The 27,058-nt window shown below is 34.2% G+C and overlaps 1 protein-coding gene across 2 annotated transcripts in view; it reads left to right on the top strand.

Annotated features, from left to right (window-relative positions):
• Window positions 1-649: 649 nt before the first annotated feature.
• The window catches only part of UBR1 (ubiquitin protein ligase E3 component n-recognin 1), a 49,239-nt gene continuing 22,830 nt past the window's right edge, over window positions 650-27,058 (top strand). Inside the window, exons 1-28 of one of the 2 annotated variants that reach the window (XM_033514896.1) lie at window positions 650-966; window positions 3,054-3,132; window positions 4,433-4,543; window positions 5,874-6,004; window positions 7,013-7,151; window positions 7,688-7,750; window positions 8,057-8,180; window positions 9,976-10,083; window positions 10,408-10,496; window positions 11,322-11,420; window positions 12,085-12,242; window positions 12,876-12,975; window positions 13,240-13,368; window positions 13,584-13,764; window positions 14,632-14,693; window positions 14,911-15,021; window positions 15,985-16,050; window positions 16,158-16,259; window positions 16,860-16,923; window positions 17,343-17,467; window positions 18,356-18,408; window positions 19,401-19,503; window positions 20,030-20,078; window positions 21,613-21,767; window positions 22,681-22,780; window positions 24,463-24,572; window positions 25,211-25,300; window positions 26,852-27,039. In XM_033514896.1, the coding sequence (XP_033370787.1) occupies window positions 665-966; window positions 3,054-3,132; window positions 4,433-4,543; window positions 5,874-6,004; window positions 7,013-7,151; window positions 7,688-7,750; window positions 8,057-8,180; window positions 9,976-10,083; window positions 10,408-10,496; window positions 11,322-11,420; window positions 12,085-12,242; window positions 12,876-12,975; window positions 13,240-13,368; window positions 13,584-13,764; window positions 14,632-14,693; window positions 14,911-15,021; window positions 15,985-16,050; window positions 16,158-16,259; window positions 16,860-16,923; window positions 17,343-17,467; window positions 18,356-18,408; window positions 19,401-19,503; window positions 20,030-20,078; window positions 21,613-21,767; window positions 22,681-22,780; window positions 24,463-24,572; window positions 25,211-25,300; window positions 26,852-27,039 (3,191 nt within the window). In that variant the 5' untranslated portion in view covers window positions 650-664. Of the gene's footprint in view, window positions 967-3,053; window positions 3,133-4,432; window positions 4,544-5,873; window positions 6,005-7,009; window positions 7,152-7,687; window positions 7,751-8,056; window positions 8,181-9,975; window positions 10,084-10,407; window positions 10,497-11,321; window positions 11,421-12,084; window positions 12,243-12,875; window positions 12,976-13,239; window positions 13,369-13,583; window positions 13,765-14,631; window positions 14,694-14,910; window positions 15,022-15,984; window positions 16,051-16,157; window positions 16,260-16,859; window positions 16,924-17,342; window positions 17,468-18,355; window positions 18,409-19,400; window positions 19,504-20,029; window positions 20,079-21,612; window positions 21,768-22,680; window positions 22,781-24,462; window positions 24,573-25,210; window positions 25,301-26,851; window positions 27,040-27,058 lie in introns of both variants that reach the window. The other variant, XM_033514895.1, reaches the window with a different exon arrangement.

The raw sequence follows: 27,058 nt of genomic DNA, 5'->3' as shown, positions 1-27,058 counted from the left end.
TTATTTCTAAGTCATGGGAATAATATGAAAGAATGAATATTCTGAGTTGAAAGCCAGAAACAGGACAATTGGAGAGAACTGTTTGGAGAAGTAAAGAAGTTGGAAGTAAAGTTATGGACTGAGAACCTCAAGTCAAAACACAAGTACTTTCATTGTCTTACAAAAATGAAATTGCATTTTAGTCTGGTTTCCCAATGACAATGAGCTTGTCTGATCATTTGGGCTTCTTTCTTCCTCAGTAGCTATTGCCCTCTGATGACCAGTTTAACAAGGCTTTCAGAAGACCATTGAGTTGGTACGTGTTTTGTGACTATCAGCAGGCAAAGGAGTGAATCCCAAGCTTTTCCCAGCTGTGGCAATTTTTTCCATTTGTCAGCAGCTGAACAGACATCAAGCTTTGTGTATTGGTGGGCCTGTAGGGAAGAGTGTTGTTCAAAGTTACTTAGTGCATGGGTTTCTCTACAGTAACATAGCACTTGCCAGCTCTTGCCTTAGACTGTTTTAGTAGAAGACTTCAAAGGAACAGAGGTTACTCTGGTAGAAAATAGCACAGAAATAATTGGAAATCCATGGTTTCTTGCATTTTATTGCTTAAAGAACTGACTTTTGATGTAGGAAAGATTTCTGAATTTACAGTAAAAGTGTGTAATCTTATTTTCTTGATATGTACTTATTTGTTTGTTTGTCTCTGGGGTACTTTTTGTTGCAGTGGTGTGATGAAAGATTCGACTTCCAAGCTACATTTTTACAGTGCTTGGCAAAACATGTGCCAAATATTTACTCAGCTGAAATGGACCCCTTGGTGGAAAAACAAGAAGAAATGGTCCAGGCAGCAATATTATACCCCCTGGAATGTTATTTGTTTGGGGAGGACCCAGATATATTCCTGGAGAAACTACAACAGAGTGGAACCTCACAGCTCTGTGGAAAGGTGTTCAAAGGAGGGGAGACGACATATTCTTGCAGGTAAGAATGAAGGTGTGTTGTCATCAGTGTTCCCCTCTGAGATAATGCAGCAAAGTGCCTTAATAAAATCAGTTGTGCTGCTAACTAGTCATTGCTTGTGTCATAGTACTTCCTTGCTTAACTCATGCTGGCATTTGTTTACCACTTCAAACCTCTTTAGAATGAGGAAAATTGCATATGAAAAGAAGGCTCTGTTGAGAAATAGGGAAAGAAATGGAAAGGTTACTAAAAGTACTGAAAGCTGTTGGTTAAAAGTGTTGGATGATAGGGTACAAATATGGAGTCTGTACCTGAATTGAGGGATACAGTACTCACTCTTTCAAAGTGTGAAACAGAATCCAGCATTTCTGAGCATCATCAGTCCTTTGCTTTGGCCAGTGGTAATTTTTTCACCTTTTTTTCTCATCCTGAAATATATTAAAGGTGGCAGCTCAATGATTTGATGGAATTAATTTTATTAATTCCTATTAATACAAATACATTGAGTATCATGAATAAATAATATTAATACTAAAAAGCCAGCAGTTTTTGTGGTGAATGTAAAGATTGCAACAATTCTGGCAATTGATGAGCATTAATATTATTAATTATTAAATTAATTATTAAAATACTATTGCCATAGTTCATTCTAATTTTTGATTTATTTTGAAAGCCTAGAAAATTTAATTAGAAATACCTAAAGAATATTATTAAGGATGAAAAGCACTATCAGTAAAAAAATCCATTCCTTAGAATTTAGGAAGTGTCAGAATCAAAGTTCTCTGTAAACTTTGTTTATGAATTGCACTGTGAAGTTTTAATCAATTACATACTCTTCAGCCTTTTCTAGAAATTGGCTAGTGTTGTGTATGAAAGGAGAATGGTCTTTCAAGAAATCCTGTTGTGTGTACTAGAAAGTGTATGGTGGATGGGACAGTTGTATGAAGGAAAAAGCTGGACAAGGCAGTTTAGTGCTGCTAGAACAGGAATAATTCTCTTCCTAGCTCTCCAGAGCTCGTGTATGGTAGCAGGCAAAAGGACAAAGCTAAATTTCTCACAGTTGGTCTCTTTCTTATTTTTTTGAGTTCCAGGCTTGCAAAAATGTGGTACTATTTATACAAGGTACTGTGTGTACTACTGCAACTGAAGCTAGGTATCTGTTTGCTTTAGGCTTTTAAAATGCTAAGAATAAAAGATACTCTGCAGTTCTAAAATCTAAATGTCTTGAGTTGGGTAATCAAATCTAGCAGGCACTTCTGCCTTCTTTTTTCTTTGATTCATCTTTCGGTAGATTTATGGTAATAAATGAATTACTGAAGTATTAAATTATTGCAATGATTATTATAGTCTGAAGGTTTGGAAGGAAGTTATTTCTATAATCAGAATTACCATGAGATTTTAATTGTAAAAGAGGCTTGAACTAAATATTGAACAATGGTATAAAGTAAAAAATTTGATATGTTGACATTTAGCACCTGTCATCCACCTTTTTGCCTAGACTAAAACAGCCTTTAAAGAAAAAAGTCACCATGTTTTAAGAAACAGACAGTATATAAAAATATGAATGTGAAACATAGGATGAAATGGAATTTTATTGCCCATGAGTGTAATTCCATATTTTCAGGTATTTAAGAGCATGAGTGATACTGTACAAGTTACATTTCAAAGTACATATTCCTTGACTCATTTATTTTCGGTTTTAAAAGTTAGAAACATAACCTAGTCAAAGTGTAGCAAAAGTTTAATCAGCAAACTGACTACTGACTGATGTTGGAAACAATAATAATAAAGGTTAATTCAGTGTCCTCACTGGTTTTCCTAGCTGCTTATTCTCAGCAAAACCAGAAAAAGTTTTGCTAAGCAAGTTTTGGAAGTAGAAACTGAGCATGATTTTGACAGAATTTGATATAACGTGTTTGAGTACATGGTTCAAACTTAACAAGACTGGCTACTCCATGTCACAGAAAGGCAATGAAAGTCAATGTTTTTACAGTTTGAATCTGTTGTTAATCTCAGTTCTTGTTTTTTTCAGAGGAACATATTCTTTTGTGCATGAAAATGTCAGGTGTTTGTTTTAGAAAGTTTTCCACTTACCATTTTTATTGCAGAGACTGTGCAGTTGATCCAACTTGTGTGCTCTGTATTGACTGCTTCCAGAATAGCATTCACAAGAACCACCGGTACAAGGTAGGAAAATCTTATTTTAAGAAATGGTACTTGTAGCTTTAGAGAAGTTCTTTTGAGGCTATAATAAACTGCATATATAGTGCTTTTTATTATAAGAAAAATAAATTCTGGTATTTATGAATTACTTAATCTCTCTCTCTTGTGTTTCTAGCTATGTAAAGCAACTTGCTAATTGAAGAAACATAAGAGAAAGGAGTGTTTATTAATGCATACAGTGTTATTCTCTGGCAATTTCATAGAAGTGTAAATCAGAGCAGTGAGCTGTGACTGAAAATGACAGTTGTGTCCTAAATCCCAGTCAATTCTGTTGGGATTTGAGTAAGGTGAAAACCCAGAAAAAGCAGACAATAATGATAACAGAGCACTTTGCAACCACAGCTGGGTTGAGAAGCTGTTGTCATTTCCCTGTTTTTCAGTAAATTCTTCAGGCAGAACATCAGTTTTGGAAATAGATGGGAGCAGATTTGTAGCATTTTCATCTAAAGAATAAAGGATGTGCTCTTTATAGAGTCGTAGAATAATTTATGTTGGAAGGGACCTAAGGAGGTCACCTAGTCCAGCCTCCTGCTTGAAGCACATCTAATTAGATCAGGTTATTTTAAAATATTTCAGGTAAATAACAGATTTTTGAATGTCTTTTTATTGGGTCAGAGTTTTTTTAGAATTACTTCAAGACTGGGGATTTGGAGGAAGCTAAGGAGAATTGGTTTTGCTTGAGATTTGTCTGAACTTTTCGCTAAAATGGAGGGTCAGAATTTGTATTCTTCTGAAAGTGCAAAGCAAAGTTAGTTATAAAAATGTATTTAGATGCTAATCATACAATCTTTTCTTTGGTTAGAAGTAGAGATACTACTAAATGTCTGTTTAATATGCACATTTTTAAAAAATATTATTTTCTAACTTGATGAAGCAATTTTAAAAAATAATTAAACAGCTTTGCTATAATTTTATGAATAAACCGAGAAATATTTTGCCATTTATGAAGCACTCATTGGTCATAGACTTTTTCACTTACTTTCAAGTTAAATTTATTTAGGACTTGCATATCTTTCTAACTCTATTTCCTTCTCTATTTTCTGCTCAAAAAGTTTTATCTTTTACCCCCCTTCTCCTCTGGTAAGTTTCCTTTTAGCAAAAAAAAAATAAAAAAATAAATTGTAGTAAATCCATTGGTTATGCAGTGACTCTTCTATTTTTAAGTAAGTGTTTGTACTTGTGTTTGATTTAAATAATGCACATTTGCTATTTTCCTCTTGCTTTTATGGGCATATTTCATGACTGAAATGCATGGTTTTTCCAGATGCATAGCTCCACTGGGGGTGGATTTTGTGACTGTGGGGATACAGAGGCATGGAAGGCTGGACCGCTGTGTACTAAACATGAGCCTGGAGCATCAAGTTCTCCTAAAGAAGTAAGAATATTGCTTGAAGTGAAATTAATAAACATTGTAAATGTTACCTTCTTATTTTAAAAAGTGCTTATTCCTGTATATGAATGTATATGTGTTGTATAACTGATGATGTAACAGGTTAAGTCAGGTTGAACCAGGATTTCATTGGTCAAGGTGTTTGGGATCAAACATATATATTAGACATCCTTTGGTTTTTTTTCCTTTTTGTTCAGAGATAGTTTCATCTACCTGTCTTGTGCACTTGAGTCTTTCACTTGGATTTAAAATTGCAGTCACTTGTTCTTTTCTTTGCGAAGTATATTACTCAGTTCTTATTTACAAATATTTGGTTTCCTAGTGGTTAGCAAATGTTTAGAAGTTTGATTTTAATATTTTCTCTTTTCTATGTTACTGCATTACTGAGCAATTAAATTTGTCAGTTAATTCTGGTGTGTGATTTGTCACTATGACTAAAAAAATTTTATGTCCCTTGAAACTAACTTCTTATGCTAAGATGTCTCATGGTTATTGTACCTTGTAAAGGAGAATATTAACGAGAAATAGGCCATCTTACAAGGAATTCTTAAAGAGAATATGGGCAAATCAGTTGCTTCAGGTAAAATTTGGCTTTTTTTCAGAATCCTTCATTCTGAGATAATCAGGATGAAAAACCTTAACATTTGTCATTGCAAGCAGACCCCTAATCCCTGATGTAGCAAACATACTGTTATTTATGATCTGGCAAAAAAATTTTAATGGAAAGGGAATAAAAAGCACTGGTCTTACAGAAAAATGAGACAAGGTTTTCCTTGCTTTTTCATCCTTCATTTTGAAGAAAGTTAATGGATTTCAGAAATAAAAATGGTTGAAGCTGTATTAAGGAGTAATTTGTTTACCACTTGGAGCTTGTTGCTTGGTCTGCACTGCGGACTTTTAATATTTGTGGGAATACAGAAAGCTGTTAAACAGCTTTTTTGGACACAAATTTTAAAAAAAAAGTGAAGCTAACATATTTGATGAGGCCTTTCATAGTCTAGTCCTAGATAAAACATGGATGCATAAAGAATGGTATTATGAAACTGTTGGAATACATCCATACATCCTTGGGATGAAATAACTTTGAAAAGAAGAAATTAGGTGAGGTTAATGTGCATGAAAATCATGAAAAGGACAATTGCCTGATTGTAGTACAAGTATGTACATATAGTTCACAGTATATGTATGCATATTTAATTATAATTTCCTGTTATATGGATATTTAATAAAATAATTAATAATAATTACTCTACCAACCCCCTTTTAATTTTTTTGCAGGTTCTTTTCCATATTAATATTATCTCATGTTTTACAGAATTCTGAATGTCAGTTGAATGAAGAAATTATGGAACATTCTAGGAGAGTGTTTCCCTCTGTGATAAAATACATTGTAGATATGCTTATCTGGGAGGAAGACAAGGAACTACCTGCAGAGCTCACCATCAGGTAGGGAGTATTTCCAACTTTCTTTTCAATGCATTAGTAACTTGGATTATAATTTTGCCTGGGATAGTCTCATACTCTTATAGACATCCCTGCAAATCAGTGCTGAAATCCCTGTAAACAGCACTGTAGTATGTTTGACCTAGAGTTATGTAGAGAAAAGCTTTGATACTTCATGGGAAAAGTAGTGTCTGACCATCCTTCATCAGTCACTGAAGGGAAGTGCTCCTGGGCCAGCCTGATCCACAGTGAAGTGGCAGCTCGTAGTGCCCAGGGGGAAAAAAGTCAGGAGTGGAGAGACCCACCAGGTGCCATTGGCTGTCTTGGGAGACACTGGTGGGGTGCTAAGGGACAGGGGAGCAGAAATGAGCTGGCAGATTTCCAAGGATGCTTTTCACAGTGCTTAAGAGAAAGATATGGGCAAATCTTTTAGCGAGGTCTGTTGCAATAGGATAAGGGCTAATGGTTTGAAACTCAAGGAGGGTAGATTTAGAATAAATACAAGAAGGAATTTTTTACAGTGAGGGTGGTGAAATGCTGGAACTGGTTGCCCAGAGGGTTGGTGGATGGGCTATCCCTGGAAACATTCAAGGTCAGGTTGGATGGGGCTCTGAGCAACCAGATCTAGTTAAAGATGTCCCTGCTCATTGCAGGGGGCTGGACTAGATCAATTTTAAAGGTCCCCTCCAACTACAGCCATTTCGTAATTCTATGAAAATGGAAAAAGGCTGTGTATCACAATATAAAACAAATGGATTCATAAAACAGCAGAGGAAGGAAATTATAAGTGAATATCGAATAACTTCAAACCTTTTTTGTACTTGATACATAATTTCTATGGCTTTTTCTGGCTTAGATGATGGGAGGTGTCATTAGCATGAAGAATATGCTCAATTTACTTGAGTAACTTTTTAAATTGTATTTGACATTCTTCTCAAGCTATCAGTTAAACTGTATTTGATAGGACACTATTTACAATTTTATTTGTATATGTTACCCTTTTCCCAGCAGAGAGAAGGTAGACAGCTACTACTGTGTCCTTTTCAATGATGAACACCATTCTTATGATCATGTCATCTACAGCCTGCAAAGGGCACTTGGCTGTGAACTTGGTGAAGCCCAGTTGCATACCACTGCCATAGATAAAGAGGTTAGTGCATTTGGGATATGGGAGAGAGTCTCCTTCTAATATTAAGAGTTACTACTACAGTCACTTGGTTATAAAATCTTTGTTTCTGGTTGCTGGAACTTGAGGAGAGAAAGGCACATGGCTGAGCAACTCTTAGTCAACATTTGTTTCTCAGGTGTGGAGAATTTGTTTAAGAAGCATGTATCTCTGGTTATACCCTGCTATTTCAGGTGCTTTGTGCCAAGAGGCAAGTTGATATAGTTTGTATTTAAAGTATTCTGTGGAAATCTCTCTCATCTGTTTTAAGGTGTACATGAATTTTCCTTATTTAATAATAAGATACCCAGTCTTTACTTAGTTGTTGTGTTGTTAATTTGGATAGCCTTTTTTCTACAGACAATTATGTTAATTTTTATTTGTTTCTAGATATTTAATAGAACTGTGAGTGATGTTGGGTACTGTTTTTCTATTATGTATAAGAACCATAGCAAGAATTGGACTTGTGGTGTTTTGGGTTTACTTTGTATTGGTCTCATGCTCAATATTTTCTTAAACAGGGTCGTAGAGCTGTTAAGGCAGGACATTATGCCTCTTGTCAGGAAGCAAAAGAAGAAATTAAGGTAACTTCCTAAAGTATTTTTCACAAAAAAGCACCTCATACCAACCTAATTAGTATTAATACTCAGCAGTTATTTGCCTGCTGTAGAGTCTTTAGCTCAGCACTTCTGTGGTTTTATAACTTGCCTGTGAACTTTCTGGAATTGAATTTACACCACCACATTTGAGATAGATCAATATATATCTTCAGAAATAAACCATCAAACTGTTTTCTTTGTTTTGCTTGGGAGAGATGGTGGGTAGTGAAAATAAATAATTAAATTAATGCTATTTTATTTTATATGTACTAATATTTACCTGACTCCTAGAGGCATTCTGAAAATGTTTCTCAGCGACCACTTCACGTGGAGGTTCTGCATGCTGATGTTATGGCACACCAGAAGTTTGCCTTGCGCCTTGGTTCTTGGCTGAACAAACTCATGAGCTATTCAAGTAAGCATTACTGGGTTTTGTTACAATAATGCCATGCCAGTATTTGAATGAATTGAGTAGTGTTATATATGTTATTCCCTTAATTAAAGGACTTTGATGTTCTTCTTAATTAGAAAATTAATGTGTTATATATGTTATTCCCTTAATTAAAGGACTTTGATGTTCTTCTTAATTAGAAAATTAATAATGCAGTAGCATGGGTGCTGCTATTTGTTAGTGAGGTTATGAATAGCAGTACTCCTCTGTTCCTTCTTGTTGAAGTAAATGTGTTTGTTTCCCCGATGGAGCACTGTCTCTAAGTTTTATTATTCTCAGTGTCACACACACTCAGTATGTGACTCTTACTTAAAAGCTACCCTCCTTAGTGCTAGTGGAAAGCCACAGAACTTCTCTATCAGTAAAAACGTACATCCTCTGCTTACGTTAATTCCTGCTTCAAATTTGATAGCTGTGATTCATTAGGAAGTGTCAATAAAAGTAGCAAATTAAAACCTTAATTAAAATCTTTTTCTGGTAGTTGAAAGTCTATTTCAAGCTTTCAAACATTATTCTGGTGTTTGATGATGCTTATGGTTTTAAAGATTTCTGAATCAATGTACTTTAGATTTGTTAATTTTTTTTTTCATACCTGTGTCTTGCCACACTAAAGCCATTATAAAATTTGTCCACACAGTACAAATATACATAGATAGAGCTCTACTCCTTAACCTCCTTCTTGCTAGGTAAATGTGGTGATCTGCTTTAGCCCCTTTCTAAGCTTTGTTAGTGGAGTGAATTTCTTCTCATTTTTTCTGAACACTTGTGGATCTTTACTTTAAATAGATACATCAGAACTGTACCTTTTTGTAATTCTTTGCAGTGTTTTACAAGCTTTAGTGTTCTGTTCTTTTCAAGTTTGTATTTATTTTGCCAGTGGTATTTTCTTGCTGTTCTGAATTCCTCAGACAGTTCTTTTAATCAGTACAAATTTTTGAGTATGGGTTATTTCAAAGTTTCTACAGAAAGTTTGATTCTTATCCAGTTAAGTTGACAGATACTTTTATGTTTTAGGAGAATCTTTAAGTACAAAGATTGAAGTCAAACATTCCTGTCCTTCTTCTGGTTTATATACATAGAGGCTTTATGAGCCTGATGTTCTGTACTCAGCTGGAGCTTCTTTATGGTCTAGTAGAGTTCCTGTTCCTTTCATAGTTTTGTTTTAAGTGGTAGAACATGGATCAAGAAACATTTAATCATGTTTATTTCCAGGTTGTCAGGAATTTGATTCCCAACTCTTCATTTTTCCTTTTCAAAGTAGTAACATAAGGCCTCATTTTGGAACACTAAAAACCCAAGGTTGACTGCGATATGTTCATCCCCAAAGCTACTTCAAGTACTGAGTTTACTAATAGGTGCAAGAAAATACAAAAGAATTTCTGAAATTCTGCAAAATACTGACTTTCAAGGTCTGAGGCAGTGACCAGCAGAGACTTGCCTAGCCCTGAGCACTTCTGTGCTGACATAATAAAGGCTTCTTATGGATTTGCTTTGCAAAGCTGTCTAAATTATTTTAATTTTAAAATATTCTTCTGCATCACAGGATTTATTAAATTAGGTAGACAAGAAAAATAGGAAGAAATTAGTAAGGCAAAGGGTGTGTGGGAGTGTGTTCATTGAGAAAAATATTAAAAGTAATTCTTACTTAAGTGCCTTCTTTTTCTCTTGTAAGTAATAGAATTCTGTAATTCTAATTTTCTTGTGTCATAATTTGATTATTGAAACATTCTTGTACAAATGAGTAGCTTCATCTCTACAGGTGACTTTCGCCAGATCTTTTGTCAAATATGTCTCAAAGAAGAAGCTGGATCTGAAAAGCCCTGCTTTATAAGCAAGTTGATGCTGTGGGATGCAAGACTTCATAAAGGTTTGTGTATCCATGTTGCTATAAACTAAAGATTTGTCAAACTGATTTTTCATGTGTGTAACGTATAGATAAATGTAAGTGCTATGCATGTAGAATTATATTTCTTCATGGTTTTTATATTATGGTTTTATTTTTAAATACATACCAATAAACATCAAAACCTGAAAAAAATTACTAACTTTGTTCTTATGCTTCATAACCATTTCAAGGCTTTTAATTATTTTTAATTACTGTTTATTAATTGATTCCTTTTTTTCACTAAAAGCTGCATCTTAGATGATCTTAGTACAACAAAGTGACATGCATTGTATTGGCTCTTTGCAGGGGCGAGGAAGGTTCTTCATGAACTTATCTTCAGTAGTTTTTTCATGGAAATGGAATACAAAAAACTTTTTGCTGTGGAATTTGTGAAGGTAAATGGTTTAGTTTTTATGCTATGAATTTGTACTACCTTCATGAAATTAACCCCCAAAAAATACTGAATACTGAAAAATACTGAACACTGAAGTAATACTGAAAATTATTTCAGTATAAGTAATGAATTTTTAACAAGCAGGGCTTCAATAACTAGCTCAGCCTTTATGGAATGCAGTTAATTAATTCCCATGTCACTGGTTTGTTTCTTAGACTCATGTAGGGATATGCTTGTTTCAATGCCATGTTGTTTGTATTCTGTGTATCTTTCAAAATGCCAGATGAACTGCAACTGAAATTGGCCTTTCTTTTTGAAAATTAGATATAATAATTAAGAAAGATACAAAACATAAAAACAAAGTTTTTGTTTTAGGGTGAGACTTTTAAATTCTGATAAAGATGATTGATACTTGATTTTCTCTGGACTGAAACAAAGCAAACAAAGACTGTCTTTTACAGACAGTTGTTGAACAACTATCCATTCAGTTCACTGCAGGGGGAAGACTTGTTTTATAAGAAATTTTTTATTCTTCATGTATTTGATTTTTTTTCAGATATCTAATATTTTTTCAGGGGAATATTGGTTGTAGGAGAAAAAAAATGTTGGTTCCAATCTGGCAAATCAGTCAAATTTATGCTGATCTTCAGTATTAAGGCAGTGGGAGCCATATTGAATTGCTTTGGTGCATTGAGGACATTGTGCTGTTTTTGTTGGAACTACTTCTGTTAGGTGGGAGAAACACACTGAGATATCATTCTTGTGAATAAAAAAGTAAACATTTTTATTAATTTTTTTTAATGTCTCCAATGCTCTCTTTTTCTAGTATTACAAGGCACTGCAAAAGGAATACATCAGTGATGATCATGACAGAGTTCTCTCCGTGACAGCACTCTCAGTTCAGATGTTCACTGTACCTACTCTGGTATGTACAGCCTGGCTCTGCTAGAGGTGTAAAATAAGTTTGAGAATTGTTAGCAGTGCCAGCTTTGCAGGTTGTTGTATTTGGCAGGGAGTCTTTATGCATTGCTGAGTTGAATATGAATGATTTTGTGATTTCTTAAGGCCGATATGAAAGCAGGAGCTTGAGTTGATGTGAAAATTCATTACAGATCATAGAGGGAATGCAAATAAGTATAAGTTCCTGGCACATTGTACTCTGCATTAACTTTGTGTATTTATTTACTGCTCACATTTACCTGTCAATGTGACTTTAGAAACAGGGCAAGGGGCTTAAAAAGTGGTTAAATGTCTTCTTGTGGGGATGAAAGATAGGGAGGAAGTATATTTTTAAATTTTGAAGGTTATATATTTCTTGTCTGAAGTACTAATGTAAAAATCCTTTTCTACATGATCTTTCTAGAAAAAAACCTGTATATCCATTATATACATGCTGTCAGAACTGAACAAGCATACAAAGTTGATAGCAGTTGTGTTTCTACGCAATAAATACTGTGGGAGTTTTATCTTGGACTCTTTGTGAATGATTAAAACAACTTTTAATAAGAAAGATTGAGTTCAAAGGAAAAGTGTTTTGATGAAAACATTAAACAAAAATGGGAAGAAAAACTTTAATTTTTTGCTTGCAGGCCCGACATCTTATTGAAGAGCAAAATGTAATCACCACCATTACAGAGACACTTTTAGAAGTGCTTCCAGAGTACCTGGACAAAAATGACAAGTTCAACTTCCAAGGCTACAGTCAGGACAAACTGAACCGGGTATATGCTGTAATATATGACCTTAGGTAAGTGTGAGGCTGAGAAGCTAGAGAAGCTCTAAAATATTGGTAGTATGATGAGGTGTTTCAATTCAGAGACTTATGATAAAACTGCTTTAAAATCAAACCAAATCCCCTCAAAAAACACGCATGAAATCTTAATGTTTTCTTTTTCAGTGGAAACTTAAAATTTAAAAAACCAAAATTACATTCTGTAAAAACATTTTTTGGTTTTCAATTGCCTAATTGCATATAATATTTACATTAATAAGTAAGATGTAACTACTGTGAGACAGTATGGGAAATTTGTCTCCTATTTACTGTCATTCTGCGAAAGCTGTATAATCCTTATCTGCACAGGGTTTTCTACTTTTACTGGTACCAAAAAGCTCTAATAAACAAAGTAATGTAAGACCAAACCACCTCAAATACCTTGGAATTAAAAAAAAAATCTGTCGATTTCCAATGATGGAGTCACACCAAGATACTGGTAGTTCTAGTATTTGGGGAAATTTTCTGAGTACTTTGAGATGGGGAGGATGATGTAATTTGATATGTAATTGATGGTATTAATTGAAAAAAAATGTATTTCAAGAACACTTGAAATACAAGCATAAGAGAAGTTTGAGCAAAGGATGATAATATTCTTTTTGGGGACAGGTATGTCTTAGTCAGCAAGCCTACAGTGTGGACAGACCGTCTGAGGGAGCGTTTTTTAGAAGGATTTGTTTCTTTCCTAAGGATTCTAACTTGCATGCAGGTACAATACTTTTAAATAATTTCTTTATAATATTCTGTTGTAAAGAGATTACAATTCCTCTTTTTTCCCCATAATATTATAATGGATGTTAACATGCAATTACAAGGTTCAAGTCCCTGTTTTGGGTGGGTGAAAACATCATGCTTCTAGAAGTCATATTCATCAGATTTAGTTACATTTATTTTACCTTTTGGTTGTGGAATTTTCTGTTGTGTTAAGCCTGTGATCACTGACTTAGAGTACTTTGTGGGATTTCCATTTCAGGGAATGGAGGAGATAAAAAGACAGATTGGTCAGCACATTGAGGTAGACCCTGACTGGGAAGCAGCTATTGCCATACAGATGCAGCTCAAGAACATTCTTTTGATGTTCCAGGAGTGGTGTGCCTGTGACGTAAGTAGATCAATTTTCTGGGATTCTTGCATGCATGCCTTTTGTGAATCTTCCTGAGAACTTTTGAAATAGCAGCTTTTACAAAAGGTTGCTATTATTCAATATGGCTATCCACCAAAAAATGGTCTGAAATAATTAATCTGGGTATGACTAAGGGAGAAAGAAAGGACTGCATGATTGTAAAATATAATCTATGCATGTATTTTAAATTCTAGGAAGAGCTGCTGCTCAGGTCCTACAGAGAATGTCATAAAGCTGTGATGAGGTGCAGCACAAATGGCCGATCTCGGGAGAAGACAGTATTTCACTTATGTGGCCATACCCTGGAGAGCAGACCGTACAGAGTGTCTGCAGATCCTGTCAGCATACATTTGCCACTGTCTAGGACTCTTGCTGGTAGGTAATGTGTTTTGATTGCTGTTTAAACCATGTTTGTCATCCATCTCTATTTTTTTACTCCAGAAAACATTTGGATTAAGTGCTTCACAGATCAGTTGCTCTCTGACTTTCTGACATTCTCATGATCAGGAAGACATGTTCCTCAAATGTTCCACTAAGGGAAAGTTTTTCTCCAAACAGCATTTCTATGGAGGTTGGAGGATGTATTTTTAAATGGAAGAGAGAGAAGTCAGTCAAGAAGGAAAAAAATTCCTTTTTAATGAGAGATCCTTAGTTTTCTCTGAAGTTGGTTCTATCTGCTTTATCTAAATGAATGTCCATTATTATTGTATGTGAATTTATTTTCTACCCATATATCTCTTAGGACTGTTAAAATGATCCTCCTAAAAGACATGTTTGCAGAATGCCAGGACATTCTTCCAGACAGAATGCAATTGCTGCTTTCTGTAGAATACAAATGAAATCATATGCTATTATTTAGCTGTAGATTCTTTATCATGTCATTTGATACCAAGATACCATCTGTTAAGCCTTGTAGTCTTGAAATTAGTTTACTACTGATGTATGATTTAAATGTGAAATAAATTTTTGCTAATATTATATAGCATGGCAATTTAGATGGTGTTCATTCATTCAGTGTAAATTTATTCATAAAATAATGGATTGTAAGACTAGTAAGAACTATTGTGATAATGTAATAGATCTTCTGCCATAAAAAAAGGAAAGTATGAAGTCTTTCCTAAACAAACTTTTTTTTTTTCTTGAATTCTCTGAATTGTAGATGATTTAGCTAACATTTAGAAGGAGTTAGAGAACCTTCACTGATTTTGATTTATTTTCTGATCTTTCTTCCTTGATTTGTAGGTCTTCATGTACGACTAAGCAAGACTGGAGCCATCTCAAGATTGCACGAGTTTGTTTCTCCTGTAAGAGACTTTTTTTTTTCCCCCAAATGCTTTTGTGATTTATACTCTGGAAAGAAAAAGCCTCAGGCTATATCCTCTAACCTTCATGGCACACATACAAGTAATTTTTCAGCTGTCAATATATCTTTGTTCATTAGGACTTAAACTTTTAAAACCACTGGCAGATTTATTCTGAGGTGGTTTTTTGTGGTTTTCATTTTCTTTTTTTAAATTCTAGGAAGAATTTCAAGTGGAGCTGCTGGTAGAATATCCTTTGCGATGCCTTGTCCTGGTTGCACAGGTTGCTGCAGAGATGTGGAGAAGGAATGGGCTCTCCCTGATAAGCCAGGTACTCCCTACAGTGCTCAGTGGTGAGCTGATCCTATTAGTGTTTGCAAGGGTTGCTCAGCAATGCTGCCAGGGGTTTATCCACTGCAGAGAGGGGTAACAGGGTCACTCCTACAGTAAAAAGAAAAGTTTCTAGGTGGAAATTTAGGTTGCATGGTTTTATTTCTAGCTTCAGCAGTGGTGTACCTCCCTGTCTTAGATGAGTATTTTCATCTCCATTGTGACTCTTTCTTGCTCTGTGATATAAGTATTAATGTTGCTGATGTCTACTTGTAAGCTACTTTCAGATATCATTATCACTGCATAAATAGTTGTTAATACATTGCTTATAACATAAAAAGTTAGAAATTTCTCATGGTGTGTGGAAATTATTATATTCAAAAGTTAAACTATTTCAGTCTCACACTAAATTTTTGAGAACCCTATAGCTAGGCATACAAACATATTCTAATACTTGTGACCTGTATTGCAATAATAAAGGTAAAGGGAAAAGTCTATCCTTGCATTTGCCTCCTTTGGCTTTACTTTGGGGTGGGGTTTTTTGTTGTTGTTTGTTTGTTTGTTCGTTTGTTTTTTCTTCTTTCTTCCTTTGATGGCAGAAATTCTCTGCTAACCTTGCACAAGACTCTTTGATGAAATTGAAGTAAATCTTGGGAAAACCCAGCAAAATTGTCTTTCTGAGAACTGGGGTAGGAGAAGGAGGACGTTTTGAGTTACTTCATTAGCAGCAAGCTATTGGAGTTATGCCCTCTTGAAAGGGGGTGTAAAGTATGGCATAGACTTTTTCTGGATATGTGAAAAAACATTTTTCACTTCCATTAAAGTACATATTTATTTTGAAAGAAATATGGACTTTCCTTTACTCAATAAAGGTGTGGTACAGTTTGAAGAGCCTCAGAGATTAACTGATGCACATTAGGTAGTACATTACTTTATATCTCTATTTCATTTTCCTGTTTGTTAGGTATTCTATTATCAAGATGTTAAATGCAGAGAAGAGATGTATGATAAAGACATCATTATGCTCCAGGTACAATGTTCTGAATCATTGTGTAATTGTAATTTTTAAAAATTCAGTTAAATTTACATGGATTTGAAATAGTAAGTGATGTTAACTTAATTTGGGTTTTTCGATAGATAGGTGCATCTCTTATGGATCCAAACCAGTTTCTCCTACTGATACTGCAGAGATATGAGCTTGCTGATGCTTTCAAAAAGATCAAACCCACCAAAGATCAGGTAAGTAGCAAACTCTTCTGTTTAATTTGTTAGCTTTGAGTATATGAAACATCAGTAAGAAAAACTAGCTACTGTTGATAACTGCATCCTTAAGGCCACATTAGAAGTCAGTAAACACAGGTTCTGGTGGTTAGGTAAATATTTTGTATTTGTTGAGGCTTCCTCAAAATTAGCAAGCAAGTCTTGCCCCTTTTGGATCTTTATTTCATAGGACATCTACCAAAATCCATGTAAATGACTTCATGATAGCATTTCTATGTTTCTTAGGCCGTATTATGTGCTTTTATTTTGGTGGAAGTTTCTTGGGTTGTTATGCTGGTTCTTGTGGCTTGAATTTATTGCTATTACCCTTCACTTGGGATACTTTTTTTAGCTTTTGTTTCTTTTCTTGCATGTGAATCTTGCACTTTAGTTCCTGTATAAGATCTTCTCTACCGGAGCAGGCACTCTTTGCAGTTTGTTAGAATGGAAATTTCTTTCTAGAGAACAATGCTTCAGCAAAGTAGTAGATATGAAGACTGAGCTGAGTGTCATTTGACAGATGGGTTTTTCTGTACTTTCATTTTAGGTTTTTTAACCTGATTTCTCTCATTCTTTCAGGATTTGATTAAGCAATATAATGTTTTAATAGAAGAGATGCTACAGATTCTCATCTATGTTGTGGGTAAGTTTCATTTCTCTCTGTTATAGTAATGGATTATTGCTTTGACAGAGCAGGCTTGATGATTTTCTTTAACACAGATAGCATAAAGAGGATACTGGAGAGTGCCTCTTTTAAACAGATGATTCAGTAACACAACTATTTATCAACTGGAATCAATAGGAGTTGGACAATGAAAAAAGCTGTTAGATAACCTCATAATTGACATTGACGTAGAATATGAAGAGAGTCCATCTTGACCCATTTTTTAAGGAAGCTAGTCTAAGAAACATTTTTATTCTCAGACACTTGGGACAGGCTTTTGACAAATGCAAGCTTACACAATGAAACATTCCAGCAATACCATTATCATGGTGCAAAATTAAAATTTGCTTTATACCCATCATATTTGCCATTCTTCTCCTTTTGGTTCACTCTGACAGGGGAAAGATATGTGCCTGGAATCAGTAATGTGACAAAAGAAGATGTAATAATGAGAGAAATCATTCACCTGTTATGTATTGAACCAATGGCTCACAGTGCAATTACCAAGTCCTTGCCTGAAAATGTGAGTCCTGCTTTATATACTTGTTTCCTTTATTTATTTTTTCTTGTTTTATGTCTGTCTTATTTAGCTTTCATATCTTTATCTGGAAGCATTTCTAATAGAAAGTTTAAGTGTTGGTTTGAGAATTACAAAATGGCATGACAAAAAGTCATACCTTTACTGATGTGAAGGTAAATGTCATAGATCCAAGGACTGCTCTGAAAAGACTTGTATGGGAATTATGCTTTTGAATTGAGGTGATTGGTTTTTGTTTTTTTTTAGAATATTCAGCTGTAGTTCTCCTAGATTCAAAAAGAAAAGTTAAAATTTTCTGTTTTGGCCCTGTAGAGGATGATGGAATGGGATTCCATTCTGCCCTGTGTACCACTGATAATTTTAAGCCTGTACTTGTGATCACTTAAACTTGTGCAGATCCATTTGAAGTCAAGTGCTGTACATGCCTATTTGAAAACAATGATTTCCTTGCCATTCTGTTACAGTTGTGGAAAATCCAAGCAAAGGCGAGGGATGTGGATTAGATTTTAGAGTCTGTGCATGTGTTCAGGGCTGGCAATCAATGCAAAAACCCTTAAATTTTTGTTGTACATGAAATAGCCTGAAATATGATATCCGCATTCACTGTTTTAAAATATCTAAACCCCTTTTTTTCCCTTCATTAAGATTCAGTAAGCATTGACCTGTTTCTAGAGAGCAGCTCTGTTATTAATGAAGGTCTATATTGGAACTTGCCAATTATGAATATCTGCTTTCTGATTACCGCAGGCAAAAGAGAATAGTGTATTAATTAGGGAATTATCTAAATTTGTTTGTCTATTTGTGTTACACATAATGTAATAGTGAATATATTTGAATCACTATATATTTCTCCCAAACTAAATTTTTTACCAGGAGAACAATGAAACTGGCTTGGAGAATGTAATTGATAAAGTGGCTACATTCAAGTAAGTTCTTAATGTTGTTTTATAAGTAGCTTGAATGTGAAATAAAATTTCTTAGATTATGTTTGGGTTAAACAAGCTGAACTACAGTCTCTGTTCAGCTAATATTTTGCTGTCTTGAAATAAATATATTTGCAAATATGCATAGGAAAGAATGGTGTGTGGAATATCCTATGCTGCTGCTATTTCTCTCCCTTTGCCACCCTCTTTTCTCAAATTCAGTTTGAGGAGTCTTAGGAGTTTAGTAATCTCAAATCATAGTTGGAGATTCTTCAAAAGTTCATCTTTTTTTCAAAGATGGTTTTTCAAAGAAAGTTAAGAAGTCATCATACCTTTTGATAATCACTATCTAGTAACTGTTTTAAGTGTTACTTAGTTGCTAATTTTCTGCAACTTTCCCTTTTTTTTTCCTGGGAATTAATTTTAAATATAAATATGTGTGTGTATGCAAATACAGAACAATAAATTGTAGTTGAAAAAAACCAGTTCAAACGTCTGCTGTTTTTGTGAGAAAAATGTTATATTTTAGTATTCCTTATTTTAAATTACATGTGGCTTGTTTGTTCATGTTATTTAGGAGCAATTGTAGGTGTACCTAGGAATCTTACTTTGGGAATTATATGAACAGTTATAAAAACCTCACTGGCTGGAGAGCAACAAGTATTACTTGTTTCATACTTTGGTTAAAGAAAGGATTGAATTTTATGCAATAATATCCATTGTCTGAATTCTAAGCCACAGAGCTGAAAAGAATTTTCAGAGATGTGTTCTAGATGGTATAGACTAGAAATATTTTGCTGCTGAATAATTTACTCCTGTAAATCCTGTCTTGAAAATTTAAGACTTATAACTATGCTCACTCTCTCCTTTTAATAAGTTAGTGAGTAACCATGACAATTCCTGCTTCTTTAGAAAACAAATTGTGTTTGTTTGCATGCAAAGATGTGCTGAACGTACATTATTAATCTGTATATTGTGAAATATTTCTCTGTAAGGAAACCAGGTGTCTCTGGCCATGGAGTTTATGAACTGAAAGATGAATGTTTGAAGGAATTTAATATGTTCTTTTATCACTACACTAAGACCCAGCACAGCAAGGTAAGTAGTGTAAGATTTGCTTGTAAAGGTGTTAAAAAAATCATACATACTTACCAGTGTTTAAAAAATTTTTCTGAATTAATGCAATGTAAAGAAATTGATTCAGTAAAGAGTATATGCAGCTACTTTCAAAACTAAACATTCCATGAAGTTAAGATTTTCAATACAAATTTACATAGTATGGTTTGCATTAGTGTATCCTTTGTGACAACTTGTGTATTAGCTCTGTTAACTCTACACTGAGAAGAAAATGTGGTAAGAATTATCTTTGCACTGGGAAACCCCAAAATTCGCTCTTGTAACTCTTACTGAGGAAGTGAATATGTCCAATAATTTATCTTTACTACATATTTAAATGCAAAATGTAATTTTGTTAAACATGTTTCGGACAAAATTTGAGTACACAACCAGGCATTTGCAATGTATCTTGCCATATTTCTAGTGTAGGGTCTCTCATTATTTTATTAATCTCATTATTGTGTACTTCTGTAGAGTTGCTGATACAACAACACTCCTTTTTCTGTAGGCTGAACATACACAAAAGAAAAGAAGAAAACAAGAAAACAGGGATGAAGGTATGGTTTTAAAATAGATGATTCAGCAAATGTTCTAATTTGGTAATATATGGAGTTGTGTATATATACTGAGCTTTGGGAGATGTCTTGTGACTTAATGGTGGATAGCTGAGTTCATATTAAATTTGTTTTGATTTGCTGTAATTATCATTAATTAGCACTTGGTATTTCTTTTGTCTTTTTTGTTTATCACAGATAGGAATTCTGGAATTTATAGTGTAATTTACATGTAGGGAAATGAACATGGCACAGTATCTGTCAAACCCATGAACAACTCAGATTTTATGTTAGAGTAACTAGGATTTTGGGGTTTTTTTTGTGAGCAGTTTCTTTAGCACAATGTTGAGACATAATAATGCCAAAGTAGAGAAGGTTGCCACAGGAAGTAATGCTCATAAACGTTCAGTAATCAAAAATGAGATTTAAATTTTAGAAATAATTTTTTATAAGCTATGAATACTTAAAGAAGTAAACATTCATGTTACTATTATAACACAAAAATGTTATTTCCCTTTTGAGTTTACTTTTACCCATTCAAGTCACAAGCATTTAATTCAGTTGATTTGAGGAAGCCTTGGTAAGCTGAACAAATAAATACAATGAACAATTTAATAAACTCAACTTTTCTCCTTCCCCTATCACTCTGGCAGCTTAAAATGTTATCAGGGGCCTTAATTTTGTAGAAATTTTTAAAAATGCCATTATTTAGATGTAATTGTGAGAGACTCATGTAATTGGTTAGTACAGCTCCAAAATACGAAGATACACTGATGTGTGTTCCCTTGAGGCTACAGTTATTGTTGCAGGTACTTCCTGCATATTCTTTCATGTGGCTGTGTTTTCTTTGTCAGTAAGTTCATTCAGCCTGACTGTCAAATTCAATGAAAAATATGTCAAAAGAATGATGGTTTCAGAAACACTGCATTCACAGAGGTCCTCTGAAAAGAGACAATCTGAAAATAGGCATCCACGTACCTAGGGAAGACTGAAGTCAGTGGTTCCTGGTAGGGAAAGGCTTTGGCATTAAATGAGATGCTGTTAGTAGATGCCAAGATTCCACATCAGAGTTCCAGCATTAACTCATTAAATGTTCATAACTGGAAATGACTGGAATGCCAGTAGCAGAAAAAATTTAGAGCTCCGGACATGGGACACTGTAGTGTGGGACACTACAGTCTGGGAGCTCCAGTCCTCACTTCTAACTACTTGAAAACCTTTTATCTGATGCAAAGCACAAACTGTATGTTTATAGTGAGACATAAATAAGGCAGTTCAGAGTGTTAAAAATTTGCATTTACAGATATAAATAATACTTGTGATTAATTGTTTAACTTAGCTGCATGTGTTTTATTTAAGGACTTACTAAAAGTACTTTGTTTTGTCTAAGATGAAAGTTAACTTAGGCATGCAGTTGTGTTTGAGTATGGTTTTATTTAAAGGTCCAGGTGTTTTTTCACTGAAATGAGTATGTTTGTGCTCTCTGCTTCTGGGTGTGATGTTAGTTCATTGATATGTTTGCACATCTGTTTCCTAGCATTGCCACCACCTCCTCCTCCAGACTTCAGTCCTGCATTCAGCAACGTGGTGAGGATTCTGAACTGCGATGTTATGATGCACATCCTGCGGACCCTTCTGCAGCGGGCAGTGGAACTGGAAACCCACTTATGGACTGAGGCAATGATCCAAATGGTATGTTTGTCCTTGGTCATCTTCTGATGGTCATTCCTGTGCTGGCTGCTTATGATTAGACCAAAATATGTAAAGATTAACTGGGAATGATTTTTATCCCCAAACCTGTTTTTATAAATCTTACTGTCAAAGAAAATAATTATATTATTAATTATCCATCTCTGCTGTAAAATGGAAACACGATATATAATAGTATTAAAGATTTCTATTTTACTTTCCTCCCTGTGTTGCCTCATTGCTGAAGCTGTTTCAATATGTAATTCTCCTTACATATTCTCATCTTTTTCTTGAAACTTCACAATTAAGTAACCCTTTGATAATTGGAATTCCTTCATTTTTTGAGCTGCAGAGTCTCCAAATACATAAATGTCTTTGGGGCCTCAGTCTTGAAATAATAGAATTTTTGTAAGTATTTAAATTTACAAAAGTATTTAATTTTACTGCAGTGACTTTAGTCTTTTGAAATGTTGAAATGTTCTTTGGAGTCATATTTTGTTTGTTTTTGCAGGGTTGTTACTTTAATATTTGTAAAATTAGGAAATGAAATTACAGAGAGTTTGAATTAATCAGTTTTGTTAGAGTGTTTAGATTGTTTAATTGCCTTGCCAATCCTATTAATCTTTGGATTATGGAATTGGTCAAGTATAGATTTTATATCAGCAAAAGGACGAAATTTCACATATTACTAATATAAAGCATGTATAAGTTGATGAATTTTAGTGCAACTAATATGCAGTATATATATATTTCGCCTTTATTTCACCTTCCATGTATGATCTCTGCCTTGTCATGTGTTTTATCATTTTTGTAATCAGTATATAATACAGAAGTGTATTAAACGTCCTTATTTTATATGTCAGTTTTCCATATCTTAAACACTGAATGAGACCTACTGTTTTCTTTTTTTTTTCAGGTGCTTCATCTCCTTTCTTTAGGGTTACTAGAAGAGAAGCAGCAGTTACAGAAGTCTCCCGAAGAAGAAGTAACCTTTGATTTTTATCACAAAGCAACACGTATGTTTAATTTTCTTTAAAGCACAGAGTAAACTAGGCTAATTTAATTTTGTAAGGACTCAAATAAGCTAGAAGAAATTATTTAGTGATTTTATCAGACAGGTTTTATTTTATGCTATATAATTAAAACCTGATAATTTAAATTTTTTTTAATAATTAAGAAACCAGGTTTTGACTAGCTTCCTCTGTTCCCAGTTGCCAGGTAGGTTGAAGAGGATATGTGCTTCTCTTCCTGGGAAAGAAATGAAAAGTAGTACTACTGTTACATAACTGAAAATGGCTTTTCCTTCACAAAAACAGCATTGAAATGGAAAATAATAACTCTTTGAAAAATGGGAGTAGATTTAAGTGAATTGTGTCCATCTTTGGTTCTCTTGAGCTGTACAATTACTGATTTACCTGCAAGTCTTTTACTATTGTAATGAAAATAGAAACAGAACTTAGTGTCTGTGGTGTGTACCCTTTTCTTTTTCAAATCTCTGTTGAGCACTTCCCAATATTACATTCAGGACTACTGTGTGGGAGTTGAAATCTGCATTTTCTAAATAATCTTCCATCTTCTCTATAAGTTCTGCTTCACTGTGTAAAAATAAATTTAAAAATTCCATTATCAAGCTAAACATAACTGTCACTTGTGAGATGCAACAGAGATGAGAATTGTGAAGTAAAATCATAGAATCATTGAATTGTTTATATTGGAAAAGACCTCTAAGATCATTAAGTCCAAATGTTAAGTCAGTACTGCCAAGTGCACCACTAAACCATGTTCCTAAATATCATATCTATGTATCTTTCAAATACCTTCTGCAGGAATAAGTACTTAAAACTACTGAAATCCCTTTATTTAGGTTTTTAAAAATGCTGTGTTTGGAAAGCACTCACAGTGCACTTTATTTTTTAACTCTTTCTTATTGTTGAGAAAGGAGAAGTATCATCACTCTGAAAGTATTTCCATTTAAGAAGCTTCATGTCAACTGCAGAAATACAATAAAAGTCGTAATTATAACTGAGATGGTGGAGAATGCTTTGCTAGCTTTAGTTTTGCATAACCAGAAAAACCATTTTCATTTACATGAAATGGATGCAAAAATAATCACTATTATTGTAAAAAAGCTCTTATTTAGACACAGTTTATTAAAAGAAAGTTCTTTTTTGCAATCTATATGTCTCCCTTCTAAAAACATAACATTAATTCCATATGACAAGTACGGCAAATGAAATATCATTAAGGAGAATGGTCTCCATTTTAAAGCATTCTTGTGTTAGAGAAGAGCCTAGAATGTTATGGACTCTGACCAAGTTGTGAGGAAGGAAATAGTTATTGTAATTACAATAGCTTTTGCGATTAGAAATAAACATGTACACACTAAGTTGTTAGCTAACACAGGTAAGCTCTAAAGAGCTTTACTGCTTCCCCCTGACGTGAAAGGCGATTCTTTTTTAAGCAGACATTAATCAAAAATTTTCTAAAGCAGAAATATTTGATCTGCAAGGGGATAAATTATAGTGTATATATAACAAATAAACAGATGAAATTATACCAGAAATGTAACTGCACAGTTTGTGTCCATGTATGTGTATAATTAGCAATCTTTTAAGGCATGTCCATGGTTGTAAGTACATTAAAATGTTAGGGTTTTTTTTTTCCCTGAAGGCCCTTTCCTATTTTTCACTTTGTAAAGGAATGGGAAGCTCAGCTTTGAATGCTGTGAATGTGTTAATGCTTGTGGAGAAACTGAAGAGAGTTCCCCAGTTAGAGGCACAGAAGGACACAGTCAATTGGATACTACAGGTATGCAAAGGAGAGATAAGTATGATCTGATTTCAGTAGTGTAGAAAGCTAATATGAAATGTGTTATGATTCCTATGTATAATCCATTTACAGCTGCAGTGATTTCTTGAGAACTTTCATCTGTTCAGCATTGTACTTGCCACTTGTACTTTCAAGTATTGGATTAATTTTTGCTTGGGTATCTTATTTTAGTAATGACATCTTAATGTATATTCCTCTTATATTTGTTGCAATAATGAGTAGCAAATAATGAGTAAAGCAGTATTCTGGGAGTGGACATACAGCCTTGGGTGTTTCTGTTATTTAGGAGTATTGAGTGGTTTAATCCATTTGAAAATCTAAAAATAAGGTGAAAGGGAATACCAAGAGTTTTAATCTTGTCTGTCATAGAATGGGTTGAATTGAAGGGACATTAAAAATGATCTAGCTCCAGGCCCCTGCCATGGGTAGGGACACCTTCCAATAGACCAGATTGCCTATAGCCTTTTCCAACCTGCACTTGAACACTTCCAGCATCCACAAATTCTCTGGCTGCCCGTTCCTGTGCCTATATATTGTAACATTGGAAATGTATTAATCTTTATTGTTATAAGAGCCAAGCTGCATTTTATTTTTAACATCTAAGTCTCTGTTTTCAGATGTTTGACATGGTGAAAAGATTGAGAGAAAAATCTAGTTTGGCAACAATAGGAGCTACATCAAGCTCAGAAGCTACAAAAGGTGATGAGGTAATGATAAAAATAAAGCTTCAGTGGAAGCCTTGTATTTAATGTTTTGAATAGTTATTTTCAATAACGTGTTTAAATTTATTGTTGCCTAAATTGATGATTTTTCAAAACAGATTTCTGATATGTTGTCTACTAGGATTTAGTTTCAAAGAATAATATTTTTAGTAAGTGAAATTTGTGCTAAACATGTTTCATGGAAATATTAGCAGATAATGTGAGTTTTGGTTGTACTTCTGAGTTAGATGAAGCAGTTGAGGGGGCTGAAGGAAGTAAATTGTACTCATCTTTCCATTTTTTGTCTTTGTGATTTGACCACCTTTCTATTGTCATTTTACAACAACTAGAAATACAAATCCACTTTAAATGATGTTTTGTAATTTACTTCATCTGTCAAGAGGTTAATGTCCTTTGCCCTGATTGTAGAAAGACATGAGCCTTAATTATTCTGTCAGTCTCTTTGCCCTTCCCTCCAAATAACTTCTGAATCTAGTGATTAAATGACACAATGAAATGGAGATTTCAAAGATGACTTTGGTCCCATGGAGTGGTTGTGTTTTCAATTGGCATTTGAATAGAAAAGAAGAATCTAATTACCCTTAGCCAGTAAGTGAAGACAGACCAGTTTGCTCTTACACGTTTTGTTCGGCCACAGCTTGCTGCCAAGAAATCTCTTGGCTGGTCATTGCATACCTAGTTCTAAACTTACCACACAGCATATGCCATGTTTCTTTTTTGAGGCAGGTGTCATATGAGATTTGGTAAGGTATCAAACAAAATACAGAAGTCAGTAAGAAATTAATCTCTTACAATTCTACTTATAGAGCAATTGGTTGTTTGAATTCCTGGAAAATGGATGGTACTTTGAATGTAAACCTTATGTATAATGTTATATTTCTCCCTTAAGTAGTTGGTTGGGAAGAGGTTCTATATGTTTTAATAGAATCTACCTGTGTTTTTTGAATTCTGCATTTCTAAAGCATAGAAATACTTTATTTTTTGAAAATATGATATGGGTAAATATTGGAAGAACAATAGTTTTCCAGTGTACCATAAAGAATAATGAAAATACAATACACAGATGCATAAAATGCTGACATATTTGTTGTGTCATGTATAGGCGGTTCAAAATAAAATTTTCTTCAATTTCTGTAAGGGAGATACTGAATACTCAGTAGGGTTTCACTTGTGGGGAGAATAACAGAACTCTGGAGAAAGCTTTGATGTTCATCTCACTAAAATTTCTTAAGAACAGACATTACCTTACTGAACTCTCTCAGGTATTATTGATCTTATCTTTGGGCTAGGGATTATACTAGTGACCTTTTGTACACCACAAAAGTCCAGTCTTAGTTAATGAACCTAGTCAACATGTAAAGATTTGAGTTCTATTTATTTTTATTTCAGATAGCAGTTCACTTTTTTTTTCCTCATTAAAATGTCGTCAGTTAAGGAATTTGATGTCAGTAGTTAGAATGCCTATAATGGGGAAGGAGTCTTCTCCTTTTCTGATGTTCTTAGTTGCCCATGATTTCTTTATTCTCTTACTGTAAGACACAGAGCAGTCAGGATAAAGAGAAAGCTGAGCGGAAGAGAAAGGCGGAAGCAGCGAGGTTGCACCGTCAGAAGATAATGGCCCAGATGTCTGCCTTGCAGAGGAATTTCATTGAAACCCACAAGCTCTTGTATGAAAACACACTGGAGGCCCAGGGAAAAGATGATGCTATTATGGAAGAGGAAAAGTAAGAAAAAAACAGACAT

This window comes from Parus major, chromosome 5 (assembly GCF_001522545.3).
Source record: "Parus major isolate Abel chromosome 5, Parus_major1.1, whole genome shotgun sequence".
Lineage (NCBI taxonomy): Eukaryota > Metazoa > Chordata > Aves > Passeriformes > Paridae > Parus > Parus major.
The sequence above is the reverse complement of the archived record's forward strand: the minus strand, read 5'-3'. Positions and strand labels throughout refer to the sequence as shown.